This window comes from Amborella trichopoda, chromosome 2 (genome assembly GCF_054954075.1).
Source record: "Amborella trichopoda isolate Santa Cruz 75 chromosome 2, AtrichopodaSantaCruz75HAP2 v2.0, whole genome shotgun sequence".
NCBI classification, from domain to species: Eukaryota; Viridiplantae; Streptophyta; class Magnoliopsida; order Amborellales; family Amborellaceae; genus Amborella; species Amborella trichopoda.
In genome coordinates this window covers 3,457,827-3,483,019 of record NC_142337.1, presented here as the reverse complement: position 1 = coordinate 3,483,019, position 25,193 = coordinate 3,457,827, and the positions used below count along the sequence as shown (strand labels likewise).

Sequence of the window (25,193 nt, the reverse complement as noted above, 5' to 3'; positions counted from 1 at the left end):
ACCTACAATCTAAATAAAATGCTATAAAATGCACTATTTTTAGGATTTAAAATCATTTATCTTTTCATAGACATCAATTTTGAGGTCAAGATGATCAATAGTAGGGCTTTTCAATGTCAGAACGAACATCTTGTGGTTTTTGAGATGTACATGACATCCATACTCTATAACTTAAGGTTGACACCTTGTGTATAAATTTTTGCCTTCAATCTTTCAAAAGTCGAGGGTGACATTTTTATAAGACATTAATCTTAAATAATCAAAGTAAGGTAACCCTCCAAACCCTGTTGGAAGATTCAATTATGGGTGTTAGAATCCCCGCAATGACCTGAAAAACTACTTTCACCCCCCTTTATGAAATTTGAAGCTTCAAGAGGGTGCACATAAAACATATCTATAGACATATGAAAATCTTGAAAATATATATTCCATAAATTTTGTTACAAAATGCAATTCGTGTTATGACTTAAATCATTTTCTTTTTTATAACTATACATCTCAAGATTGTAATGATCAATTGGAGGGTTTTCTAGCATCGAAACAAACTTTTTTTATTAGTTTTTTATGTTAGAATTCGTGGGAGTATAGAATGGAGAGAGAAGAAGAGAGAGCACAACATTTATGTGGTTCAGGCCGAAGCCTTACGTCCACGGATCCAAAGCCCAATTGGCTACATCTTTACTGTTTTGGATGATCGTTTATATCAATAAGTACCTCTATATATAGATGACGATCACACAATTACAGGATAAATATGGTATGATTCTTGGAGATAGGTAAATAGTACAAGGCTTTATCACCAAACTAAAAACTTGGCGTTTATCTTCTAGATACCTAATTTTAAGACATATATACTCATACGTCTATAATGATATATATCAATACGAACCCGATATATCCAAGATATCAATGGTGGTGTCTTTGGATATAGAGATATACTTCTAGCATTGTTCTCCTCGTGAACCCCAATAACACCACTTTGCAAGCGCCTGGCAAATTCTTCAAGCCATAGTAGCATCCCATCTTGTTGATCACCGCCATCGAGAGCATGCACAGTATTTACCAATGCACCAGGCACACATACCATCAAATTCATATCGACCTTATGATATTTTGTGTTAACATAGAGTAAACCATCTGTGCAATCGAGGAAAAATATCTTCCTCAGGTTACTGAGGAGGCAACAACAATGAGTTTTTGCTTTATAGAGGATCTAATGCGGCGAGAAAAATATCTTCCTCTGGTTACTGGATGAGGCAACAACAATGAGTTTTTGCTTTCTAGAGGATCTAATGCGGCGAGAAAAATGGATTGATAACTCGGGCAAAGACGGAATTGATCTCGCTTTGATACTATGTTAAAATTCGTGGGAGCATAGAATGGAGAGAGAAAAAGAGAGAACGCAACATTTACGTGGAATTACGTCCACAAATCCAAAGCCCAACTGGCTACATCTTCATTATTTTGGATGATTGTTTACATCAATAATTACCTCTATATATATAGAGGACAATCACACAATTACATGATAAATATGGTATGATTATTGGAGATAGGTAAATAGTAGGAGGCCTGATCACCGAACTAACTTGACGTTCATCTGCTAGATACCTTCTCTTAAGAGATATATATTTATACATCTATAATGATGTATATTAATATGAACTCGAGATATCCGAGATATCTATATCTTAACATTTTAGATGTACCTTACATTTACGATATAAAGTTAAGGCAAAGGTTTCGCTTCTCCTATTGTATAGAAGTTATATACTTCCCCCATCCAGCAATCCAATTGATCAAAGAAGCCATTAATCGTTTGATCTAGATTTGATGAATAAGAGTATTTTTAGTTTTTATCCTAAAAATTTATCAATATGAAATTTTGTACGCACCATCGTCTCAATGGTTCGCAGGTAAAAAAAATATAAACAAAATATTTTCATAAAATAAAATGACCAAAACACCCTTAAAACTTTCATGAGAATTTTATTTTATTGGGATTTTTTTTTTTTTTGCAGTTGCAAGTTAGAGAGGAGTGGATGCCTAAAATTTGGTGTCAAAACGTAAGGTAAAAAAAATTAAAAATAAAATAGTGTAGAGGCGTGACATTGTAATTGGATCCATCTCAGTCATTCATTTAGATCTAACTGCTACTATACATTGGGGAAGTACTGAAAGCTTGCCCCCGGAGTTAAAACACTTAAACTTTTTGAAGTAAAAAGCCTGTAAAACATCGCCCCAAAGTTAAAACATTTTACTTTTTTTAGGTTCCATTTTCAAAATTTTCTTTTTTGTGATTGTTCGTTAGAATAAAAAAAATGTATATTTCAAAAGTTGGATCAAACAAATGGCCCTATAATGGTTTTTGAAGATTGTTGCATTATAATATGATACAACCGTTGCATGAAATCACTGCCCTCTATAATAAATACGTGTCTACATATGTGATCGATCTACACCAGTTTGGAGCTCTAAATTTCATATTTAAGGTTAAAATGGATTTATAGGCTATCGGAAAAGTTTTTCAAACCAAAATTGCATTTTTCAATAAGATTTGAAAATGCTCTTTACTTTGTTTGTTTAAAGTGAGCTCCTCATACAAACCGTACGCTTTAGGATTCTCATCCTACGTCTCTCTATAATGCTGTCTACTTGGATATAAAACTTTGCATCCCAAAAAAAATGGCAGATTTCATGAGCTTGAAAGAATTAAAATAAACAGTGATGAACGGTCTAAAAATAAGATTTAAAATAGTTTAATTTTTATTCAAAATTCATATTTACAGATTCATAATTGCGGTGATGAAGGCTATCGACCTTAAAACTTTAGGTCCAAAAATCAAGATGAATTTTTTAAGGAAAAAGTTTACATAGAGCTGAGGCTCTAAACAATCAAATTAGAGCCTATCACACAAATTTCACTAGAAGAGATTGTTTTGATATCCAAATATCCTCAAATTGATCATCTCGATATCAAAATACATGGACAAGAGAAAAAAATGGATTTCAAGTTTTGGAAATAATATATTTTTGTAACACATTTTTGGACCATCAATTTTCAAGATTTTCAAGTTTTCATAGAGATGTCAATCTACACTATTTTTGAAGCTTTAAACTTTATAAATAAAGATGAAAATATATTTTAAAGCTATCAAAAAAATTTTAGGATTGAAACCACATGTCTCGGCACTATTTGTAGGTAGGCTCTAATTTGATTGTTTAGAGCCTAGTCTCTATGCAAACCGCACCCATTTTTCAAAATGGCCTCATTTGAACAGCCACAAACCAATACCTCATCCATATGAGAAATAAAAGACAACAGAGAAGCCATTCTCATCTATTCTTAACACATTTTAGAGAAAGAAACAATATAGAATGGAATCCAAAGCCCTTGACTTTAGGAAAAACAAAAGATGCAATGATAAAAAGTAAGAAAGTCACACATACACATACACATAGTAAGGTACATGGCCACACTCTTTTTAAGGATTCCTATGTCCACTCCAATGAGATGACAAAGACTGAGAAAAAAGCCCCTCGTACATGATCCCTCAATTAAGGGTTGGGGTTTCTTTCTTGCATCTTCTAGGCATTTGTGGTGCTCTTAAAAGAGCCTAGGGCCTTGATAGCGGATGCTCTTAGGACATATTGGTAGTATGCTGCAGCAATGGCAGCACCAATAAATGGCCCCACCCAAAAGATCCACTGTGACATAAAATGAAACCCTCAAAATTATGAAGACATAAGACTTTGGAAAGAGAATACAGTTATGTATATATGTTTGTATCTATATTAGTGTCTACAAAAGTCGGAGACTCAATATGGGGCTTGGGTTTGCGCTTTGGCGAGCCCAGAGCCGGGACTGGCTCTGAGCCCCTCTCAAACCCTAAATTTCTTCAATTAAAAATCCGACTTGGAACTTGCCCAAGTAGGACTTGGTGAGTTGGGCTTAGATATTGGCAAGCCCTAGTATGAGCTCATAGTTTCAAACACTACTGTACACATGCATCTCTAAATCCATGTGTGTGCGCACCTACAAACATTTTAAGAAGATTGTATATGCGTACGTTTAATCTCACAAAGCACCAAATCGTATAAGAGTCAGAAATATTGATGTCCATTTACAATATGCATGTATGTGTGTGCAGGCACATTTGGGCATGTAAGTATGTGTGCATGCAGCAGTTGGAAGTTATTTATACAAAGAGCTATATGAAAAAGACAGAAATACTAAAATACCTCTAGGGTCCGGGCATCAGTGGTTAGGGGTTGGATGTTTTAACATTAAAAAAAAAAAAAAACCAACTATAGGTTGCATCTAGGTAGGCATTTTTTGTCGGAATTATCTATAAAGAGACCATTTATCTTTTCTACACAGAGGTTATAATCATTATCACTCATTAGAAGTTAAATTAGATAGCTTGAGATGAATCACGAAGTCCGAGAATTATTTTTTTGAAACTTTGTGTCTATTCAATGAAACTCTTACAACTACTCGCTTTCGAATTTAATTGTGACAGAAAAGATATTGGTTTGTTTATAAACAATTGTGACATAAAAGAATAATTGTGACAGAAAAGATAAATGGTTTGTTTATAAACAATTCCTTTTTTGTGTTTATGTACTTGGATGGTATACGATAACTATGAAATTAACTCTAGCATTGGATGTGATGTCAGGGTGACTAGGGTGACTAGGGGTCTATCACTAGCCATGCTTAAGGCCCTAGAAATATTTATGGACTTTGTGAGGAGAATGACCCATCCGAGCAAAGAAAATTTATTTATAACACCTTCTCATATTTGTGACTTCCTTTTCTTTTTATTTCATTTTTTTTTTCTTTTTTTTAATGCTAACTATTAGTAGTGAGTTAGCAATTTTTTTAAAACCATTAGTAGTTTTTCGAAAGGGTTACCATTGGTAAGAATTTTTTTAAAACCATTAGTAGTTTTTCGAAAGGGTTACCATTGGTAAGAATTGAAACCAAAGACCGGTAGCTGAATCACAAGTGGAGCTACCACCTTGACCTCAACCCCATTCCTCATATTTGTGACCTTTTTATAAAAAACGGTAATAACACATCGTCCCCATTATGTAGGTGCACGTGTGTATGTGAGAGGCTATGTCTATGGTTAGGGATTGTATATTATAAGACTATTTTCTTTTGAAATAAAGAGATCATAATCACTATAAACTCTCAGATGTCAAATTTTAAAGCTTTTGATAAATTACGAAAAATAAAAATTTTCTTTTAAACTTTGACCTTGACTAATGGCACATCCCCAACCGTCCAATTTTAAATATCATGACAACTATGACTTATTTGTATCTAAGATAATTTCTTTTCTTTTTTTTTTTAATACCTACGAGAGAGGAGAGGTGAGAAAAAAAAAAAAAAAGGAACACAAAAAAAAAAAAAAAAAAAAAAGGAAAAGAAAAGAAAAAAGGAGGGGGTTACTTGGTCATCCCAAGCCTTGTCTTTGTTATAAATGACAGCAGCTCCTAGGCTTCTTGCAGGGTTGATGCCTGTGCCTGTAATGGGGATTGTAGCAAGATGGACCATAAATACTGCGAATCCTATTGGAAGGGGGGCAAGTACCTAGAATTTTCAGCCAAAGTAACAAATTAATAAAAAACTTTATCTAATAATATCCAAAATATTAAATAAATTACAGTCGTACAAGCATTATTGGACCTGGTTTTATATTTCCATAAAAGTTAGGTAACTAATTCAATATAAATTTATCACATTATTACTCAATTTCACATCTTCAGTACTGAAAAAGTTGATGAGAATACTACCCTAATATTGTTCCAAGTGAAAGCAAAAACTTTATTAAATGTATCTAATTTTATATATATAGATGACATTGATTAATTCATTCAAAGGGATTTTTTTTTATTTGAGTAATTCAGTAGACCTACCCGGTTTTTTTTGGGTAATTCAAAGGGAATTAAATGAAAGAAAAACACAAGAGAATCTTCTTCCTTTCATCCCGACGGCTTTTCAAAGCAAAAGCACAATAAACTTTTGTATTGTCGGCAACAGGTTGGGCCGGGTGTGGCCTGTTCTGGGTCACCAAAGGCCCGACCATGGCTTGGCCTGGGTGGGGTCGCGTCGCAAGAGTCCCACCAATGGCCGGGCTTGGTTGAGGCCATAAAATCTAAATAGATGGTTCGGTTTGAATCGGGCCTAGGGCAAAAGGGCCAGACGTCATTAAATTTAAAATAGAAATATAATAAAGAAAAAAAAGACTAACTTAGGCCTGCCATGCCTAGACTTAGGTCCGGCCTAAAAAAACCCTAAACTTTTATGAAAGTTTAGCGTGAACATCAATATCCTCGAGCTCATTACCTCAATGATAATTGACACATACAATAAGTCCAGTTGCTTCTCAAGGATTTTCATATCCCGAGCGCCCATTTCTGGGATTAGCAACGACCAATATCAAAGACATAATGACATGGCTAATGGGCAAAAGACCTGAATTGAACCTGCGCATCGTGGAAAGAAATCTCGAATTTGTGCCTTATAGAAAGTTCATCCTTTTATATGTGGATGAAGTTTATGTAGTGCCTAGGCTTTATGAAAACAAAATAAAACATCACTTCAAATCCTCATCCGAAAAGCACTTTCAACAGCAAAAATCTTCATTATGACTCTAAAATCGATTTCCAACACCGAAAAGAAAATTTGCAACTCAAAAAATAGTACGAATCTTGTGGACCTTTGAACACTTATTTTTAGGGTGAAATGGATGGTCTAGATGATTCGTTGAAATATACACTATTTTTAGAACTTGAAATCCCAATTTTTTTTCACAGCCATAGTGTTTAAGCTGAGATGATCGATTTAAAGGATTTTCAACACTTGAATTACAATTTTTGATGAGTTATGAAGTGAGGCTTTAGTTATTTTGGGGGGCTGCAACCCTATCAAACCATTTTCCTTTAGATATAGATCGTTGATGGAAATCAGTTGGGAATAAATAAGTTCTGGAATAATATAGTTATCGACGGGTTCTCCCCAAAATTTTATTTACATATGTTTTTTCCTTTTCCTTTTTAATTAATATTTTTTTAAGTCATATCTAAATCCCCACCCCATACACCCTAATTAATTTTAATTTTATCTAATTTATTCTTTAATATTATTTAGATCATCTGTTCCGGTGCCAATCCAAATCACCAATTCATCGATATACCACAGATCCAAAACCAGCGATTATGCTCATTTTCTTTCCAAGACAACTCTCCTTGAGAGGCCACCACATGAACTGAATACTCACCGGCACATGAGAGTCCCTAGCGTTGCGTTTGGGATCAGTTGCAGAGAAAACTGTGTAGACAAGAACGAAGGTCCCTATGATCTCGGCACCAAGGCCGACGCCCGTGTTGTAGCCGATTGCGAGCCCATTGGCGCCGCCGCCATATTTATCATAGAATGACTTTTGAAAGCCCTTCACCAATCCTACTCCACACATGGCTCCTAGACACTGAGCCACCATGTACAGTATGGCTCTGATGAGTGATACTTTTCGAGTGAGAAAGAGGCCGAAGGTGACTGCAGGGTTAATGTGACCACCTACCACAAAAAACACAATTAGTGGAAAGTGTCTTTTCTCAAGTAATTAGGGTCGACTGCATAAATTCCGATATGTCATTTTGCTCTATTAAGGATCATACCCTCATAAATAAAAAATTTTCGCTAGTATTTAAAAAAATGCTTGTTCAAACATGTCTGAACGTTTCAGTAGGCAAGCGACTCCAAGCCGAAAACCCTCATAATCACCTGTCTCCTTATTTTTTGTAAATTTTTTTTTATTCTTGTTGAAATTTCTCTCGTCCAACTCAAACTAGCCCGAGTGGACCTGGAGCAGAATCAAAATCGGACCCTAGGTAGTCTTACCCGAGTCCAACCTTCCTTCCTTCTTTTTTATTTTTATTTTTTTATCACTGTCTATACCGAAGAAGTAACAATGTAGAGAAGAATAAAACATATAACCATGTATTGGGTTATCCCAGTGATTAAAAAAACGGATTGGTGATCGGGATCGAGCACCCAAAAATTAGTCTGGATCGGTGAACCTGCAGTCTAAATCGCCAAATTTACGGTACAGAAAAAATAGTGAACCGGCAAAAAAACACGTGAAAAAAAAGTGAACTTGCCAAAAACCGGTCCAGGTCGAAATATAGATCATCATTTTATTGTAGAGGATCACCATTTTATTGTGCGAAACCGCCAATTCCCTTATAAAATCATCAATTTTCCTATATAAATGTAAAACTGGAACAGAATGACCGATTCCCGGATCGAACCCGGTGATTTTGTGCCGACCACACGTTTTTTAAATCATCGGGATATAATGTTTGCGATGGGATAAGAGAACCAAACAATGTGTTATCTATTGCCTAGGTGTTATCTATTGTCATCAAAAGGAGACTTTTAGTGGTGGGTTGATGAACCTTAACCTAATCAAATAAAATACTAGAGAAGTTTCAACCGAACATAATAATCAAGTGTATGATTGTTCTTGATTTGTCTAGCCACCACTTCGACGGCCAGAAATCTTTACGCATCAGAAAGAAAGAGAGAGGGAATATACTCTTCATTTATTCCTTGGGGGTAAAATCCAATTTAAATGTACTTCAATAATAGAAAAAGCGAAAAGTTTATATAGTGCTGAGGCTCTAAACAATCAAATTTAAGTTTATCTCAAAAATTTCACTAGAAGACGTTGTTTTGATGCCCAAATATCTTTAAATTGACCATCTCGACATCCAGATGCATAGACGTAAGAAAAAAATGGATTTCAAGTTTTAGAATAGTGTATTTTGTAACACATTTTTGGACGGTCAATTTTCAAGATTTTCAACTTTTCATAGATGTGTTGATCTACACTATTTTTGAAGCTTTAAACTTTATAAATAAATATGAAAATATATTTTAAGGTTATCATGAAGATTTTCAACATTGAAACCACATTTCTCGATACTATTTGAAGATAGGCTCTAATTTGATTGTTTAGAGCCTAGGCTCTCTACAAACTGCAACCATAAAAAAATTACATTAGAATTTTTACGCACTCTAAAAAATTAACATCTCAAAATTGAATAGAAACTGTCTAATTTTTTAAAGGTGAGATAATTAGTCAATTATTAATTTTTGAAATAAAAATATATTTTAGAGTTTTGTGACACTTATATTTATCCTTTAAAAATTGGACCGTTTATATTCAATTTTGAGGCATTATTTTTTTTAGCACATTGAGATTTTATTTCAATACTTTTTTTATGCTGAGATTATTCTATGGATTGTAGTGATTATGTTCTAAAGTTTAAGAATTTTATCCAGGGAAGTAAATAAATAGTATACTTTTGAGAGATTAAATACTTATTTATCTCTTTTCTCGGTTTCTTCTTGCTCCTCTCCCTCTTATTCCGTATTGACATTGCCAGGTCTGCCATTACAAAGAAATAAAAAGGCAGCCGAGGGGGTGCTTGTCGTTAACCAAACGGTAATAAAATGGTGAAAATAGTCTCCATTAAATTTCTTCAAAAACAAAAAAATATGAATAGTTTATAAATGGACCATTTATCTTTTGGACAATGAGGTTATAATCATTTTTGCTTTTTAGATTTGAAAATGGGTAGCTGTAAGAGTGTGGTAGATACGAAGTATCAAAAAAAAAAAATCCAATATTGTGATTCATTTCAAGCCATCCAATTTAATATCTAATGAGTGTGAATTGTTGCGAGCTACTTATACAAAAAATCTAAAAAAGAAATCAAATTCACCTGATATCCCAGCAGTGCAGTAAACAAGGATAAAGATCATCCCCCCGAAGGCCCATGCGATACCGAGTGTCCCGACCCCAGCGCACTTGTCGTCTTCCGACACCCTCATGTATCCGATACCCGTCGCCACAGTCACATACAGGAAGAGCAGCGTTGCTACAAACTCTGCTATCAGAGCCCTATACAAAGACCACTTCCCAAGCTCCTCAATGTCTATCAAAGGTGCTGGAGGAGGTTCAGTGTAGTCTTTTGCGGCCACGGTTTCTGGTGGCTGCTCTCTCACTTCAGTCTCACTCGACATATTTTCCGGCGATCAGAGAAAATGAATAGTTGGTTGGTTAGAGAGAGAGAATAGTGGTTCGAGTGTGGTCTGATATATTAGAGAGAGAAACCAATGTGATATAGGGATAGAGAAAAGACTGGTGTGATATGAATGGAGAGAGAGAGAGGTGTGGTGTGTTAGAGAGAGAGAGAAAGAGAAGTTGGTGTGATATTCTAGAGAGAGAAACTTGTGAGATATGGTAGAGTGGTGGGAGTAGAGGGACTCAGTATATATGAGGGGGCTTAGTAGGAGGGCCAATACAGGACGAGGAGGGGTTTAAGCTGCCGACCTGTCTCGTTGTCATGGGCCCACTCGGGCCGCCCACCTATTTCATTTGATTTCCTGGATAAACGTTGCACGATCAACCAATGGGTGCGATTTGTATAGAGCCTAGGTTCTAAACAATCAAATTAGAGCTTATTTTCAAATATTGTTGACAAATATGGCCTGGAAACTTTTGTGATAGCTTTAACATATATTTGTATCTTTATTTATGAGGTTTAAAGCTTCAAAAATAGTGTAGATCGACGATATATGAAAACTTGAAAATTGATGGTCCAAAAATGCGTTACCAAATACACTATTTTCAAAACTTGAAATCTATATTTTTCTCATGTCCATGCATCTTGATGTTGAGATGATCAATTTGAGGATATTTGAGTATCAAAACAACTTCTTTTAATGAAATGTTTTAGATAGGTTTCAATTTGATTGTTTAGAGCCTTGGCTCTATATAAACTTTTTCCTTAACTAATCCCTCTACATAGATAATATTACAATATTTATAGTGAGAGAAAGAGAGAAAAGAGAGAGATAAACCTCACTTGTGCACGATAAGATAGAGATACATAAACATAGAGAGAGAGAGAAATAGCCCCTCAATTGTGCTTGTATTTAGAGAGATGACTTTTGCATTGGTGTTATGTGTTCACACACATTTTTTGAGATCCATTATATATATATATATATATATATATATATATATATATATATATATATATATATGACTTTAAAGTATCATCATTAAATTTGGCACGGATCTATAAAAAAATCAAGTCTCACACCCATGTGATAACTTTTTTAAAAGATCCGTGATAATTTTAATGATGATTTTTTGGAGTCCTAAACACATGGGTGGGGGAGGGTCCTATAGGATCACTACTCATATATATATATATATAAATCTTTCCAACTCCTGTAGGCGAAAATAAACAGTGATTTCACTTACTTTCATCACCGTCTAAAGTTTATCGCACGGTCACGATTGTCTGGTAGTATTTCATTTTTCATTTTTTTTCTACAAATCGAAATGACATGAAATCACTGTTCATTTTTGCTTATATGAACATATGAATCCAACGGCCCAGATTGAATCTGAGCCAATGTAACGATCACAGATGTTTGGTAGTGCTTGAATTTTATTTTTTTTTCTACAGATCCAAATCACTTCAAATTTTAGGTGTATTTTCTTCTCATCAAGTTATTCGTGAAAAACAAGATGACCAAAATACCCCTCAAAATTTTTGGGGGTATTTTGGTCAATTTATTTAATGTAAAATAATTTTTTGATATTTTTCGAAGATTCATATATTTTTTATAAACACACGCTTAAAGTTTCAAGTGATTTGAATTTATAAAAAATAAATAAAATTCAAACACTACCAGACATTCGTGATCGTCAAATCAGCCCAAATTCAATCTGAACCGTTGGGCTCATATGTTCATATGAGCTGGTGGGCTAATCTCAACTTTTCCTATATATATATATATATATATAGCAATGATCCAATGCAACAGTTGTATCATAGTATAATGCAACGATACTTCTAGAAAACCATGTTTGTGGTATTTGTATGACCCCAATTTTTGCACACACGCTCTCTTCATCTCAATAATCAATCTTCTAAAAAAAAAAAGTTCAATTTGAACTCTAGATATGATCAAAATGAGTCCATTCCAAAAACAAATCTAGACCATTCATTTTGTGAATTTCAATATCTTAGCTTTTATAAACTCAAAAGTATTTTTTTTCTTTTTCAACATTGTTCATCTAATGATAATAAAGCCATCCAAAAAAAATTGGAAATAAAAAAATCCTTCTAAGGCCTAGACCTAAGCATCTTACCAAAATAAACGGCCTATGTTAATTGGGCTAAAATAATGCTTTCTAGGTTGTGTTTTCAAATTTTTTTTTTTTTTTGAGATTGTTTATTAAAATGAAAAGAGTGTATATTTCAAATTTTGGATCAGACAAATGGCCATAAAATGGATTTTTAAGGTTGTTGTATCATATTACTATACAAAGGTTGCATGAAGGTTTGTCTAGAGTTACTAACCTCTCAATATACAAAAGTTCAAGTTAGAAGGGGTTGTGATTGATGTATTTATCAAAATAATCATTACTTTTTAATAAAAAATTATTTAAATAGGTAACTTTACCATTAAGCAACGACAAATTTGAAATTTTCACAAAAGTACAATGGTATTTTAGAAGTTAGTGTCTTGAAACTTTATTTAAATAGTGACATTATCCTTCAGTTAAAATTTCAATTTTACCTCTTATGGAGATGACAAAAATACCCTTTGTCTTGTAGTAATATTTACAAATTTACCCCACAAAAGTGTGAAGTTTAGAATATCATATATATATATATATATATATATATGTGTGTGTGTATGTGTGTGTGTGTGTGTGTGTGTGTGTGTGTGTGTGGAAAACACTACGCAATGCTTCTAAGCGAAAATGAACAGTCATTTCATCTATGCTATTCACTATCCAAAATTCATCGTACGGTCATAGTTGTCCGGTAGTATTTCAATTTTCATTTTTTTACAAATCGAAATGATTTGAAATTTGTAGCGTATGTTTATATGGGGGTATTTTTATCAACTTATATTTATTGAAATATTTGTTTCATATTTTTATTAGGTGCACCTCACTAAGATGCGCACGCTCCAAATTTCAGATCATTTATAAAATAAAAAATAAAAATGAAACGCTACTAGACAATCATGATCGTACAATGAAGTTTGGACTGTGATGAGCATAGACGAAATCACTGTTTATTTTTACCTATAGATGTTGGGAAGACTTTTCCTCTCTCTCTCTCTCTCTCTCTCTCTCTCTCTCTCTCTCTATATATATATATATATATATATATATATATATATATATATATATATATATATATATATATATATATATATATATATATATATAAAGGCGTCTATCTTAACAATCAAAGTAAGATGTTCTTTTAAACCACACTAGAAGATGTAGTTACGGTGTTGGAAATTATTTCAAAAGCCTAGAGATCTATATCAACCCCTAATCATGAAATTTAAAGCTCTAATTATAGTGTAGTTCAAGCATATCTGAATAGTTGAAATCTTGATAATTGACAGTCTACATGATGTGCTATGTGATACATTATTTTTAACACTTTATTTTTTGGGAAAATTACATACATATCTGTTATAATTTGGATTATTGCAGCTCTACCGAATAGCTTCTATTATTACCATTGCATCCATTTTTTTCATGTTAAAACAAAAATTTTAAAAACAGACAACTTTACCTTATTTTTTTTACATTTATATATTTCGAGGTCGATATATTCAAATAGAAGGTTCTCCAGCATCAAAACGACCATTCATAGGGTGTTTGAGGTGCTCTCATTTCTAGAATATAAGATTGATACCTTAAATAGATATTTTCCTCTTCTCTTTAGGAACATGCAAGATGTGTATTGTTATCGATCTTTACTTTTAAGTTGGCCACTCGGGACTAAATTTTACAAATTTCTCAACCCTGCGTTTCTGTGGGTAGGTCGGATTAGAATAACAGAAAACAAAGATTAAAAAAAAAAGTTAGGCAAATGACAAGTTCTAATGGGGGGTCTTTCAATCATTTTCAGTATGGAGTTTCTAGTGAATATTATGGAGAATATTCTTTAGGTGCACTTGGATTTATTTTACATTGGCGTTGTGCTGATCCTATTATCTTAACCATTAGATTGATTATTTTAGTTTATATGAATTTCGTAACATTTCCAAAAAGAAATAATAAATAAGTGAATCCAATCTAATATGCTCCTGTGGGGGCAGATGTGCATTTACTCCTTCCTCGGATGACCTGATTGGAAAGATTTTTTTTTTTTTTTTCGAGTAACATTTCAAAAAAATAATAATAACTAAGCGAATCTAGTCTAATATGTTCCTGACGGAGCAGATATGTCTCTACTCCTTCGTCTGGATGACCTACTTAGAAGGATTTCTTTTTTTCAATTTGAAAATTTTCTAGGGTTCCTAAATCATTAGATGATTGTTTTCAAAAGATAAATTTTTGAATTTTAGGATTTCTAGCCCTTCGATTTCATTATCAAAAAATTGGGTGCTCTCGTTTTAATTTTGAGACATTATTCTTTTACAACACATAGAGAGTGCTATTTGGATTTTTTTTTTTTTTAATAGGGGTTAGTCTAGGAGTCTAGAAGGCTACATATCCATAATTTAAGATCCTACAATTACTCATGGATTAGGTTTTATCCGAAGGAGTAAATCGATAGAATACTCCTGAAGGAGCATAAAGCCTTTTGCCACAACAAATTATCAATATGCACCCGATCTCATGCAAACACCACGAGGCCCCTTTTCATAATTTATGATTTTGATAGATTGAGGACCCAAAACTCTAGCAAAGTTTAAATGGATGCATTTGTAGCTCGAAAAAATATATTTAAAATAAATTTATTTGTGCCCCCAAAAATGGATTTAGTGATCTTGGAGTGATGAAAATCTTTTGATCTTCATCCATTCAAATGGATGGAGCAGATTGCATTAGCATTCAAGATGGAGCATTATTTGAGGCTCCAAATCCAATTCCTTTTCATGAAATCGATATTGGGGTTGGAGGTCGAAAGGATGGATTTGCAGATTTTTTAGTCAAATCACAATGGGAACATAGGTTTTTTGCCTGAGGCCAGGGCCTCATCAACTACATTTCCATTATTGTAACTTAGTAGTGGCCTCATCAACTACATTTCCATTATTGTAACTTAGTAGTCCTTGTTTCTTTAAATTCCTTCAATCATTATCATCATCTATCATAGTTTTTTTTCAATTAATTAGGGTCGGCTAAGCGAATCCTAATTTATCATTATGTTCTATTAAGTGTTATACCCTCAGTGAGATCATAAATCCATATATCTTTGTTTAAAATTCATTCAAGAAATCATTTATATTTGATAAGCGTAGGTCACAATCATTAATGACCATTAGATATAAAATTGAGTGGCTGGGGTTTGTATGATTGATTGATTAAAAAAATTAATATAAATTTTCTCGAATTGTGAGATACCACCAACTGTAAGATTTCATATCAGATAACCAAAGATGATTGTGACGTTCTTATACTACAAATGAGCGGTCTGATAGGATACAATTCTTAACATAAGTTGTTTTATTGAACAACCACTAAATACTTATCATCATCATAATCAAGTGGAACAATATTCATATTTTTTGTGACAATGGTGAAATAATTTTTTATGTGTGTGGGTGCGAAAGGTCAATATGGAGTATATATTTTAGATAATTAAGTGAGGATGATATGCACCTACCCTTTTTTTAAATTATTAGTGTTTTTTTTTTTAAATGTATTAGGTAAGAGTGGAAACATAGAGATATTAACTAGGGCATAGGTGCTACTTCTACGGCCCTAACTCTATTCTTATATATATATATATATATATATATATATATATATATATATATATATATATATATATATATATATATAGCATTCACAAGATAGGCATGATTCCATTGGCCTTGGCATATACTAAAACTACCTTTACGTGTTTAGAATCGTTCTTGCCAATTGGAGTGACTTTGGACGGCTGATGGTGCTATTGACCAATATTGTATGTCAAAGATATTTCTCGAACTTTGTGACGATTCCCAAGCTATTGGATTTGACATCCGATGGTTGAAAGTAATTGTGACTACTCTTTCATAAAATTTAATCATATGAGGATATACAATTAAATTTAGATATGAGAATGATATAATTCTAGAAATTGATGCGATGCTTGAACTTAAAGACAGGCCAATGGAATCTACGCATATCATGACAAGGAAAGAGATGATTAGCTAACTTACTCTAGGTTGGCATCCATTTTGTCTGGGCCGCCTTCAAATTTATTAATAAAATAGGGAAAAGTTTATATAGAGCCGACGCTCTAAACAATCAAATTTGAACCTACTTCAAAAATTTTACTTGAAGTGGTTGTTTTGATTCCCAATTATCTTCAAATTGATCATCTCAAGATCAAGATGTATGGACATAAGAAAAAAAATAGATTTTAAGTTTTTGAAATAGTTTATTTTGTAATGCATTTTTTGACGGTCAATTTTCAAGATTTTCATAGATCTATTGATCTACACTATTTTTCAAGCTTCAAACTTTATAAATAACGACGAAAATATATTTTAAGGCTATCACAAATATTTTCAGTATTGAAACCATATTTCTCGACACCATTTGAAGGTAGGCTCTAATTTGATTGTTTAGAGCCTAGGCTCTAAACAATCAAATTAACACCATTTGAAGGTAGGCTCTAATTTGATTGTTTAGAGCCTAGGCTCTAAACAATCAAATTAGAGCCTACCTTCAAATGGTGTCGAGAAATATGGTTTCAATACTGAAAATATTTGTGATAGCCTTAAAATATATTTTCGTCTTTATTTATAAAGTTTAAAGTGCGGTTTATATAGAGCCTAGGCTCTAAACAGTCAAATTAGAGTCTACCTTCAAATGGTGTCGAGAAATATGGTTTCAATACTGAAAATATTTGTGATGGCCTTAAAATATATTTTAGTCTTTATTTATAAAGTTTAAAGTGCGGTTTATATGGAGCCTAGGCTCTAAACAATCAAATTAGAGCCTACCTTCAAATGGTGTTGAAAAATATGGTTTCAATACTGAAAATATTTGTGATAGCCTTAAAATATATTTTCGTCTTTATTTATAAAGTTTAAAGCTTGAAAAATAGTATAGATCGACAAATTTATGAAATTTTGAAAATCGTGAAAATTGATGGTCCAAAAATGCGTTACAAAATACACTCTTTCTAAACTTAAAATCCTCCTTTTCTAATGCCCATGCATCTTGATGTCGAGATGATCAATTTGAAGATATTTGAGTATCAAAACAACCTCTTCTAATGAAAATTTTGAGATAGGCTTGAATTTAATTATTTAAAGCCTCGGCTCTCTATAAACTTTTCCCAATAAAGTTTAATTAGAAATTATCATATCATTTAAAGGCTAAAAACGTCCTACAAAATAATCAAGGGAGTTAAAATATTCCAATTAAGAGTTATTTTTTAGAAAAAATATACAATGAGACCATTTATCTTTGGTACAAAGTGGTCACAATTAATCCTGATCATTGAATGTGAAATTGGGTGGCAGCATTTATTGCATTGACTATGCTCAAAGTTCAAACGAAATTTTTTTGAACATTGTGACACATCGAAACTACCAGATTTCACATCGGATGGTTAAAAGTAATTACGACCTCTTTGTATAAAAGGTAAATAGTTTCATTGTATACAATCTCTGTTTTTTACTTTCATTTAACTTAAAGTACCTCTTTATAAAATAATGAGGTTTCTGAAGGGTAGTTTATCAAATTGACATTCCAACAATACTAATATCTTATCCATATTTTTTTTTATCTAATTGCTATTATTCTTTTGATCAAATCTTAAAAATCCCATCAAATGACACATCATAACAGGTTTTGAAATTGATAAAATTACACCTGTGTGAACTATTTAATTGTTCAACTTCTAGATGTAACAAATTAGACCTATGTAAAGTGTTAAACTGTTCAAACTTTTAGATGTATTTTTTGTAGGTTTTATAATTTAAGAGGCAAAAACTCAAATTACCCTTGTTAAGGTTGGCAAACCTGAACCCACATCGAACAAGCTAGGGAGCTCGCATAGCCATTTTCTTTCAATTTTTTTTTTTATGGATTTTTTTTTCTTAAACGAAACATAGCTAATACCCTTTTATGTATAAGGCATCCGTTTTATACTATATAAATAAAACACACCTCTAAAAATTGTTGACGTAGTTCCGTAGTTCCTGTTTCGTAAACCTTACGATGGCTTCAAATATATTGTCATCACTAGTCATGAATTTAAAATTTTATAAATGATAGAAATCGAGCAAATCTATAAACAATTAAAAATCTTGAAAATAGATGGTTTCGATAATTTATTATAAGGTACATTATTTTTTTAACTTGAAATTCCTTTCTTTCGTCAAATCCACGTCGAGATGATCAGTTCTTCAACATTAAAATACTCTCTTCTAGAGGATTTTTGGAAGAGCACCTTACCTCAATAATATCAAGTTGTAACCTTATTATGCAAGCTTTTTCCTTTTAATTTGTCCCTAACCGTCTGACTACACTGTAAATAAAGGAAAATATCTTTTTATATTTAATTTCCTACTTTTATATCTCCTGAGACCTAAAGTTTTGAAAATATTATTTATTAGCAGAAAGTAACCATCGTTTATGTCCGTCTGACTGCACTTTAAATAAAGGAAAATATTTTTTATATTTAATTTTCTACTTTTATATCTCTTGATACCTAATGTTTTGAAAATATTATTTATAAAAAAAAAGTACTATCTTTTATGTCTTACTACTCCTAGATTTATTTGACTATAAATTTTTTGACCCAAACAAAAAAAAGCTCAAAGGCCTACTGCAAATGCTCATCTCTGAGTTCGATGTCCAGCTCCATGCTGCCGTCCCCCTGTGCGGTAATCCATTGCTCTCTCTCTATCTGGTGAGGAGTGATTGTGCATATGGAGCTGTCACCCTGCGCATTCGACCTCAAGACCTACTGGAAATCACTCATCCCTGAGAAATTTCTGGCATTGCTTTCTCTCTCTTTGGTGGGGAGTGATTGTGCATATGGGTATGGATTTAGAATGTACTTTAAGTATTGATGATCAGAGAACAACTTCAATCATTTATCTCTCTCTAAAAACTTTAACTTAAACATTGTCGAGTGTTTCTCTCCTTTTTCTTTTCAACTCTCTCATCAAACCATGCAGCGGTGTGTAATCTCTCTCTCCCCTTCTCTCTCTCATTTCATTTGCAGGTGCCAGGAGGATGGGACAATCTATCTGTTTTTTCTCATTCCTTTGGACATTGGAAAACCCACAGCACTGCAAAAACAGAGAGGTTGCCAGTCAACAACGGGACCTGTACATGGGAAGATCCAATCTAAGAAACTATGAAACTCACAAAAGACCCAAAATTTGGAAAATTCGAAGAGAAAAATTACCAGTTCATCGTTTCTCATGTAAAAATCTCTCTTTATCTCTCTCTCTTGCCCCAATTTACTGGTTTCTCATATGATTCAATTTCTGTCTCTATCCTATTTTTTTTGGTAAAACCAAAGCAGGGGTCATCCAAGGGTAACTTGGGGAAATTACATGACATCGATCTCAGAGATAAGCATTTCCGGTAGGTCTTGAGGTTGAAGGTGGGGGAGGAGAGAGACAGGGCAGGATTGAGCGAAGAGGGGTGGTGGAGAGGTGAAGGTGGGGTGGAAAGAGAGGGGGTTGGTTCTTTGTTTTTTATTTATTTATTTATTTTATTTATTTATTTTTATTTTTTATTTTATTAGACTTGAGAAAAACGTGAGGGTGTGATTTTAGTTTTTGTTTGGATAAAAAATTGACGATAAAAAAGATCAAGGGGTTGTGAAGATAAAAAAGATGGTCCACATAAATAATATTCTCAAACTTTGGGTCTCAAGATATATAAAAGCAAAACATAGGAGATAAAGATATATTTTCCCTTTAAATAAAGCCTTTAAGCCTTTGACATAGTTGTGCACAAGGTTTAAAAAATCGGATCAGTGACTCAAATTGGCCTCACCCATACCCATGTCTGATAGAAGAATCGGTGGATCGGATAAGAGAATCGGTAATTTTTGTCTCAAAAAATCACTATAAATATCTAAAAATAGTGCTATTTTAGTTCCTAAACATAATTAGGAGTAGTGCATCATGTATTTTCATTACTTTGTAAAATAAGTGAATACTGAGACATTTTTTGTATAGATGTATATATAATTATTAATTATAATATAATATTATAATATTGAAAAAAATAATTTAAAAATATTAAGAAACATTTTTCATATTATAAAATTTAAAATAATATTATCCTATATAAAGTGAAATTAATATCGGAGCAAACATTTATTAATTCTCTTTACTTATCCAAAATTATCACAACATAACTAACAATAATACTATACATTGAAATTCTAATGATTGGTTTATACTTTATAATAATTTTACTATTCAAATAATAATAAATTTGAAATTTATCTTGTAATATCATCTAACTTTAAAATCTACTTTACAATTATAACAAAAGATACTAAATTATATAATTTATAATAAAAATATATTAATAAATAATATATAATATTTGATTATCAATGTAATTAATATAATTATTAATTATAATAATATACTAAACGTGATTAAAAAAAACAATATAGCTCTTGTATGTATATTTAGAATTGATTGTATATTTTTTGTAATAAAAAAATATTTATTATAAAAGGCTCATTTCATTAAATAAATATTGTTTATAATAAACACAATTGATTAAAATACTTGTTTTATTAATTTAATAAATATTTTTAATAATAAACTGGATTCCACATGAAAGATGCACGCTAGTTTAATGGGTTTGCATAGTTTAATAGGTTTGCAGTTTGCATGCTAATAGGTTTGTTTTCAAGTTGCTACAATGATAATTGTCCCATATAGAAAACTTTAAGAGGATTTCACATCTTTAGAAGCTCTGACAATAATGTTAATTGGTGATGAATGAAAACGACCCTCAATAATAGACTTCCTATGCAATTTACCCTCAGACCAAACTTTCCAATAATATACTTCCCATGCACTTATCCACAACCATTTTTTTTTTCTCAATTTTTGCCCAAATTCTTTTTACCCAAAAATTTAACTTTTATAACAAATACACCCAAGTCATAAAAAAGGTAAAATGAAGACCAAAATTTATTTTTTTATCCCAAGTTTAACTTTTGTTTCTCAATTTTTACCCTTTGCCCCAAATTGAACTTTTATAGCAAATACCCCCAAGTCATAAAAAATGAAGACCAAAATTCATTTTTTATCCCAAATTTAACGTTTTTAGCAAATACCTCGAAGTCATAAAAAAGGTAAAATGAATAGCAAAATACCTTCTGGAAAGCATGCGATCCGGCACTTTGCTTATGGAAAAAAGGTATGGCACCTTCGACATGCGGTCCGACACAAAATGGGGGTGATCCAACACTTTCCTTTTAGAAAGCCGGCACAAAATGGGGGCGGTCTGGCACTTTGGGCATGCGGTCTGACACAAAATGGGGACGGTCCGGCACTTTGGGCTTCTGAAAAGAATGCGGTCCAACACAAAATAGAGGCGGTCCGATATTTTGAGCATGCGGTCAAACACAAAATGTAAATGTATGCCACTATGGGTATTTTTATCAAACAAAAAAGACTCTTTTACTTGAAAGTATTTGCTATAAAAGTTAAATTTCGGGCAAAAATTGTTAAAATAAACTTTATTGGGGGTAGATTGTCTAAAAAGTCTCAATTTCAAGAAATTTTTGTAATTTCCCCCTAAAGAATATAGACTTGTTTAGGGTTAGAGCCCAAGCCAAACGTTTAATCCAAATAAATGTAAGAAAGTAGAGATTCAGTAAGGTCTCGGGCCTCAGCCATTGTTGAATCAATTGTTCCTATAAACATTGTGAGATTCTCAAACTTAGGGGTGGCAATTGGTTGGGTTGGGTCGGGTCCAACCCAGACCCAGACCTGAAAATATGGTGTAGGACCCAAAATATATTTCATATATTGGGACTAAAAAATTGTTACCGAATCCAATCCTAGACCCGAATAGGTTTTGGGTCCAAAATTTAGACCCAGACGCGACCCGCCAAGTCCAATTTTCAGACTTATACCCGGACCTGACTCGGGTCCCAAGTCGGGCCCTAGTCCATTGCCACGCCTACTCATACTCCTAAGTTTAGCGTTAGTCACTCGAACCTGGCGCTACGACCCTCCTAGTTCGGATATTTGTGAGAATCCGAACTTCACACAGTTCGGGCTCTCAAGAGTCAAGGTTAGCGCTTAATACTCCCGGTCATATGAGCTTAAACTATGCAATGCCTTTTACCTATCGTTGTAGTTGATTTCTAGGAACATCAAGTCTTAAGACATAGCAATGTTATGCCCCTAGCTACACTAGCGTAAATTGTGTTGCTTATGGGTTTAGTTCGTGTAAAACTGTAAATCAACTTTAAACAATCAAAGTAAAGAATGATAGTGCAAGAACTCCTATGATGGCCCAAAAATCTATCACATAATTGTAAAATTTAAAGCAAAAAAATAGTCCAAATCCGCCACATTTATAAATTTGTTGAAAATGAATAGTTTAGAAATTTTGTTCCTAGATGCTATATATGTCAGTACTTCAAATTGTTTTGATTTGACATTCATACGTATCAACATTGAGATAACTAGGGTTGGCAATGGGTCGAGAAACCCGAGCCCAATCAGCCCAACTTTACAAAGCTAGGGCCTACGCTACAAAATGTGGCCCAAGAGTCGAGCAACCACGACCCCAGGACTGAGATTGGCCTAGCCTGATACGCCCAACCTTAAAAAACTAGGGCTTACGCAACAAAATGTGGCCCAAGAGTCGAGTTACCACGGCCCCAGGACTGGTATAGGCCTAGGTTGGGGCCACAACAAGGCCAACCTGGGCTATGTGGGACAATGTGTGTTTGCTTTGTTCTTTTTAAATTTCTTTATTTTTATTAGGCTTGCCCTAGACCTGGCCAGAACCTATGCTAAGGACCCTCTGGTTTGGCCTAGGCTTTAGCCCTAGTCCAACACTTGCTTGGGCCTAGTCCCTATAAGCACAACATTTTGGAATGGGTCTTTGAGGTGTGCTTAATCGATACCAATTGGATTTTTTCTACTAAAAAGGGTAAAGTTTCTACAAGGTTACCTCCGCGTACGGTAATGACAGCTTGAATATCTAATTTCATACCTAGTTATGAAATTCAAAGTTTCAAAAATGGTATAGATGGACCCTCTCTAAAAAAGGAAAAATGATATAGATCGAGTTAAAACTCTTTTTTCTTCTTATGCCCATGCATCTCGAAGTAAGATTATCAATTAGAGAGTTCTCCAATATCCAATTGATATCTTATGTAGGATTTTGAAGTGCACCTTACCCTAATAGTATAAAGTTACATCCTTAAACAATAAAAATATGAATGGAAAGTATATAATAATACTATTTATCTTTTGGTAGTTACATTAATCTTAACTATTGAATGTAAAATTGGGTGGCTGCAATTATTATCTTACTAAGCTCAAATTTCAAAAGAAAATATCTCAAAATTTATAATACATCCAAACCATTAAATTTCACATCACATGGTTGTAAATAACCTTGTTTCAAAAGGTAAACAACCTCATCGTATACATTCCCATAATACATATCTACCCTTTCCCCTCTTAAACACCAAGATGCCAAAAACCCTAACGTGGAACCCAAATCAACGGTCCATGGAAATGCAAATCTGCCTTTCTCTCTGAAAACTAACCCTAATCGACGCTCCGATGCACCTTCGGCGATGAGAAGCCCTAATCGACGCTCCGATGCACCTTCGGCGATGAGAAGCCCAGCCCAGCCCGTGCCCCAACCAGTCTTCTCCTCTCTCTATAAGTATCATCTCAGTACAAGTAAAAAACCCTAACCCTAATCTCTCTATCCTCTTCTACCTCTGGATTTCTTTCTCCTATTCATCCTCCTCTCTTTATAAGTCCTCCTCATCGCCGTATAAATCATCTTCGCTCTCACAGGATTTCTCTTTTTGTTCATCGTTTTACTTTTTTTTGTCACTCTTCCCAGTAATATGGAATGTTTTCCCTTATTTGTTCATCGAATCTGGTTTCATTGTTATTCTTTTGAGTAATTTTACATGATTTGTTTATCAAATTTACTATTATTATTATTATTCCGAGTAATTTTGGATAAAAGAGCTTATGATGATAGAATAACATCTTAGCGGATTTCAATGAGACCTTATTGGTCTATGATTTCCTCATTGTTACACACACTGAAGCTTCTATTCCTGTGATTTTCTCATTTTTTTTTGCATTCTTTGTATTCTTGGTGTTTTATCTCTCTAGAATTTCTATCGTTTTCGCTTATTCTCAATTTTTTGGTGTTTTCTGTTAATTTATTTGGCAGTATTTTCTGTATTCTTGGTGATTTCTCTCTGTTGTATAATTTTTACTTTTCTCCAGTGGTTGTGTTTCTATCGATAAATAAGTAGGGTTTTTTGTTGCGATGATGAGGTTATTTTGAGGTGTTTGGGCAGTGGCGGTTTCTGATCGCCGTGAGCCTTCAACCATTATACGACTTCTCCTTCCGCTGAGCACAAAACCCGCATTTCATTCATTTTTTTTATCTTTTAATTTTTTTTCTCTCTTGATTTAGTGTAGAGATCTCTTTCTGATTCAGGGGGTTTTCTCCTGTTGAATCTTGTATCTGTTTAAGACCAGATCTCCCTATCTCTTTGATTCAGAGAGTACTCTCCTTCCTTCGATTCATCCTTGATTCAGGATAGATCTCTCTCTCTCTCTCTCTCATTGAGAGGACCTTTCTCTCTCTGATTCAGAAATCTATCTCTATTTGATTCAGAGGACCAACCTTTCTCTATGATTCAGAAAATCTCTCTCTCAATGGTTCAGAGGACCTTTCTTTGTCATTTAGAATAAATCTCTCCCTCTTTCTGATTTGTTGTGGGTTTCTCACCTGATATATTAGTAAATCACTCTCTTAGTACATCAATCTCTCTCTCGCTCTCAGTATTCTCCCTCTCATTCACAGTAGTTTTCCCTCTTATTCATTGGATTTCTCTCTACT

General features: G+C 33.3%; 1 protein-coding gene, 1 long non-coding RNA gene and 2 other non-coding genes across 4 annotated transcripts; 3 read left to right on the top strand and 1 right to left on the bottom strand.

Moving 5' to 3' along the window:
• Positions 1-3,312: 3,312 nt before the first annotated feature.
• LOC18435909 (putative aquaporin PIP2-2) lies at positions 3,313-10,350 on the bottom strand. Its single transcript, XM_006845942.3, has 4 exons — positions 9,802-10,350; positions 7,293-7,588; positions 5,462-5,602; positions 3,313-3,708 (listed from the first exon to the last, which is right to left on the bottom strand). Exons 1-4 carry the CDS (start codon positions 10,100-10,102, stop codon positions 3,589-3,591), a joined length of 858 nt encoding a protein of 285 aa, XP_006846005.1. The 5' UTR covers positions 10,103-10,350; the 3' UTR covers positions 3,313-3,588.
• Positions 10,351-18,881: 8,531 nt separating this feature from the next.
• On the top strand, positions 18,882-19,734 carry LOC148783047 (uncharacterized). The gene is made up of 3 exons (XR_016048858.1): positions 18,882-19,125; positions 19,312-19,515; positions 19,618-19,734. It is a non-coding gene; the product is annotated as an uncharacterized LOC148783047 (long non-coding RNA).
• A 4,567-nt stretch (positions 19,735-24,301) lies between these two features.
• LOC148783046 (small nucleolar RNA R11/Z151) lies at positions 24,302-24,390 on the top strand. Its single transcript, XR_016050737.1, has one exon. It is a non-coding gene; the product is annotated as a small nucleolar RNA R11/Z151 (small nucleolar RNA).
• A 218-nt stretch (positions 24,391-24,608) lies between these two features.
• LOC148783045 (small nucleolar RNA Z152/R70/R12) lies at positions 24,609-24,707 on the top strand. Its single transcript, XR_016050735.1, has one exon. It is a non-coding gene; the product is annotated as a small nucleolar RNA Z152/R70/R12 (small nucleolar RNA).
• The last annotated feature ends 486 nt before the right edge of the window (positions 24,708-25,193 follow it).

What these genes read in the sequence shown, in the direction of transcription:
- LOC18435909 (XM_006845942.3), bottom strand. Translation starts at nt 10,102, where the DNA reads ATGTCGAGTGAGACTGAAGTGAGAGAGCAGCCACCAGAAACCGTGGCC. An exon ending in CTGCACTGCTGGGATATCAG is followed by an intron (nt 7,589 to 9,801) that starts GTGAATTTGATT and finishes TTTTTGTGGTAG; the next exon opens with GTGGTCACATTAACCCTGCA. An exon ending in CTAGGGACTCTCATGTGCCG is followed by an intron (nt 5,603 to 7,292) that starts GTGAGTATTCAG and finishes TGAAAATTCTAG; the next exon opens with GTACTTGCCCCCCTTCCAAT.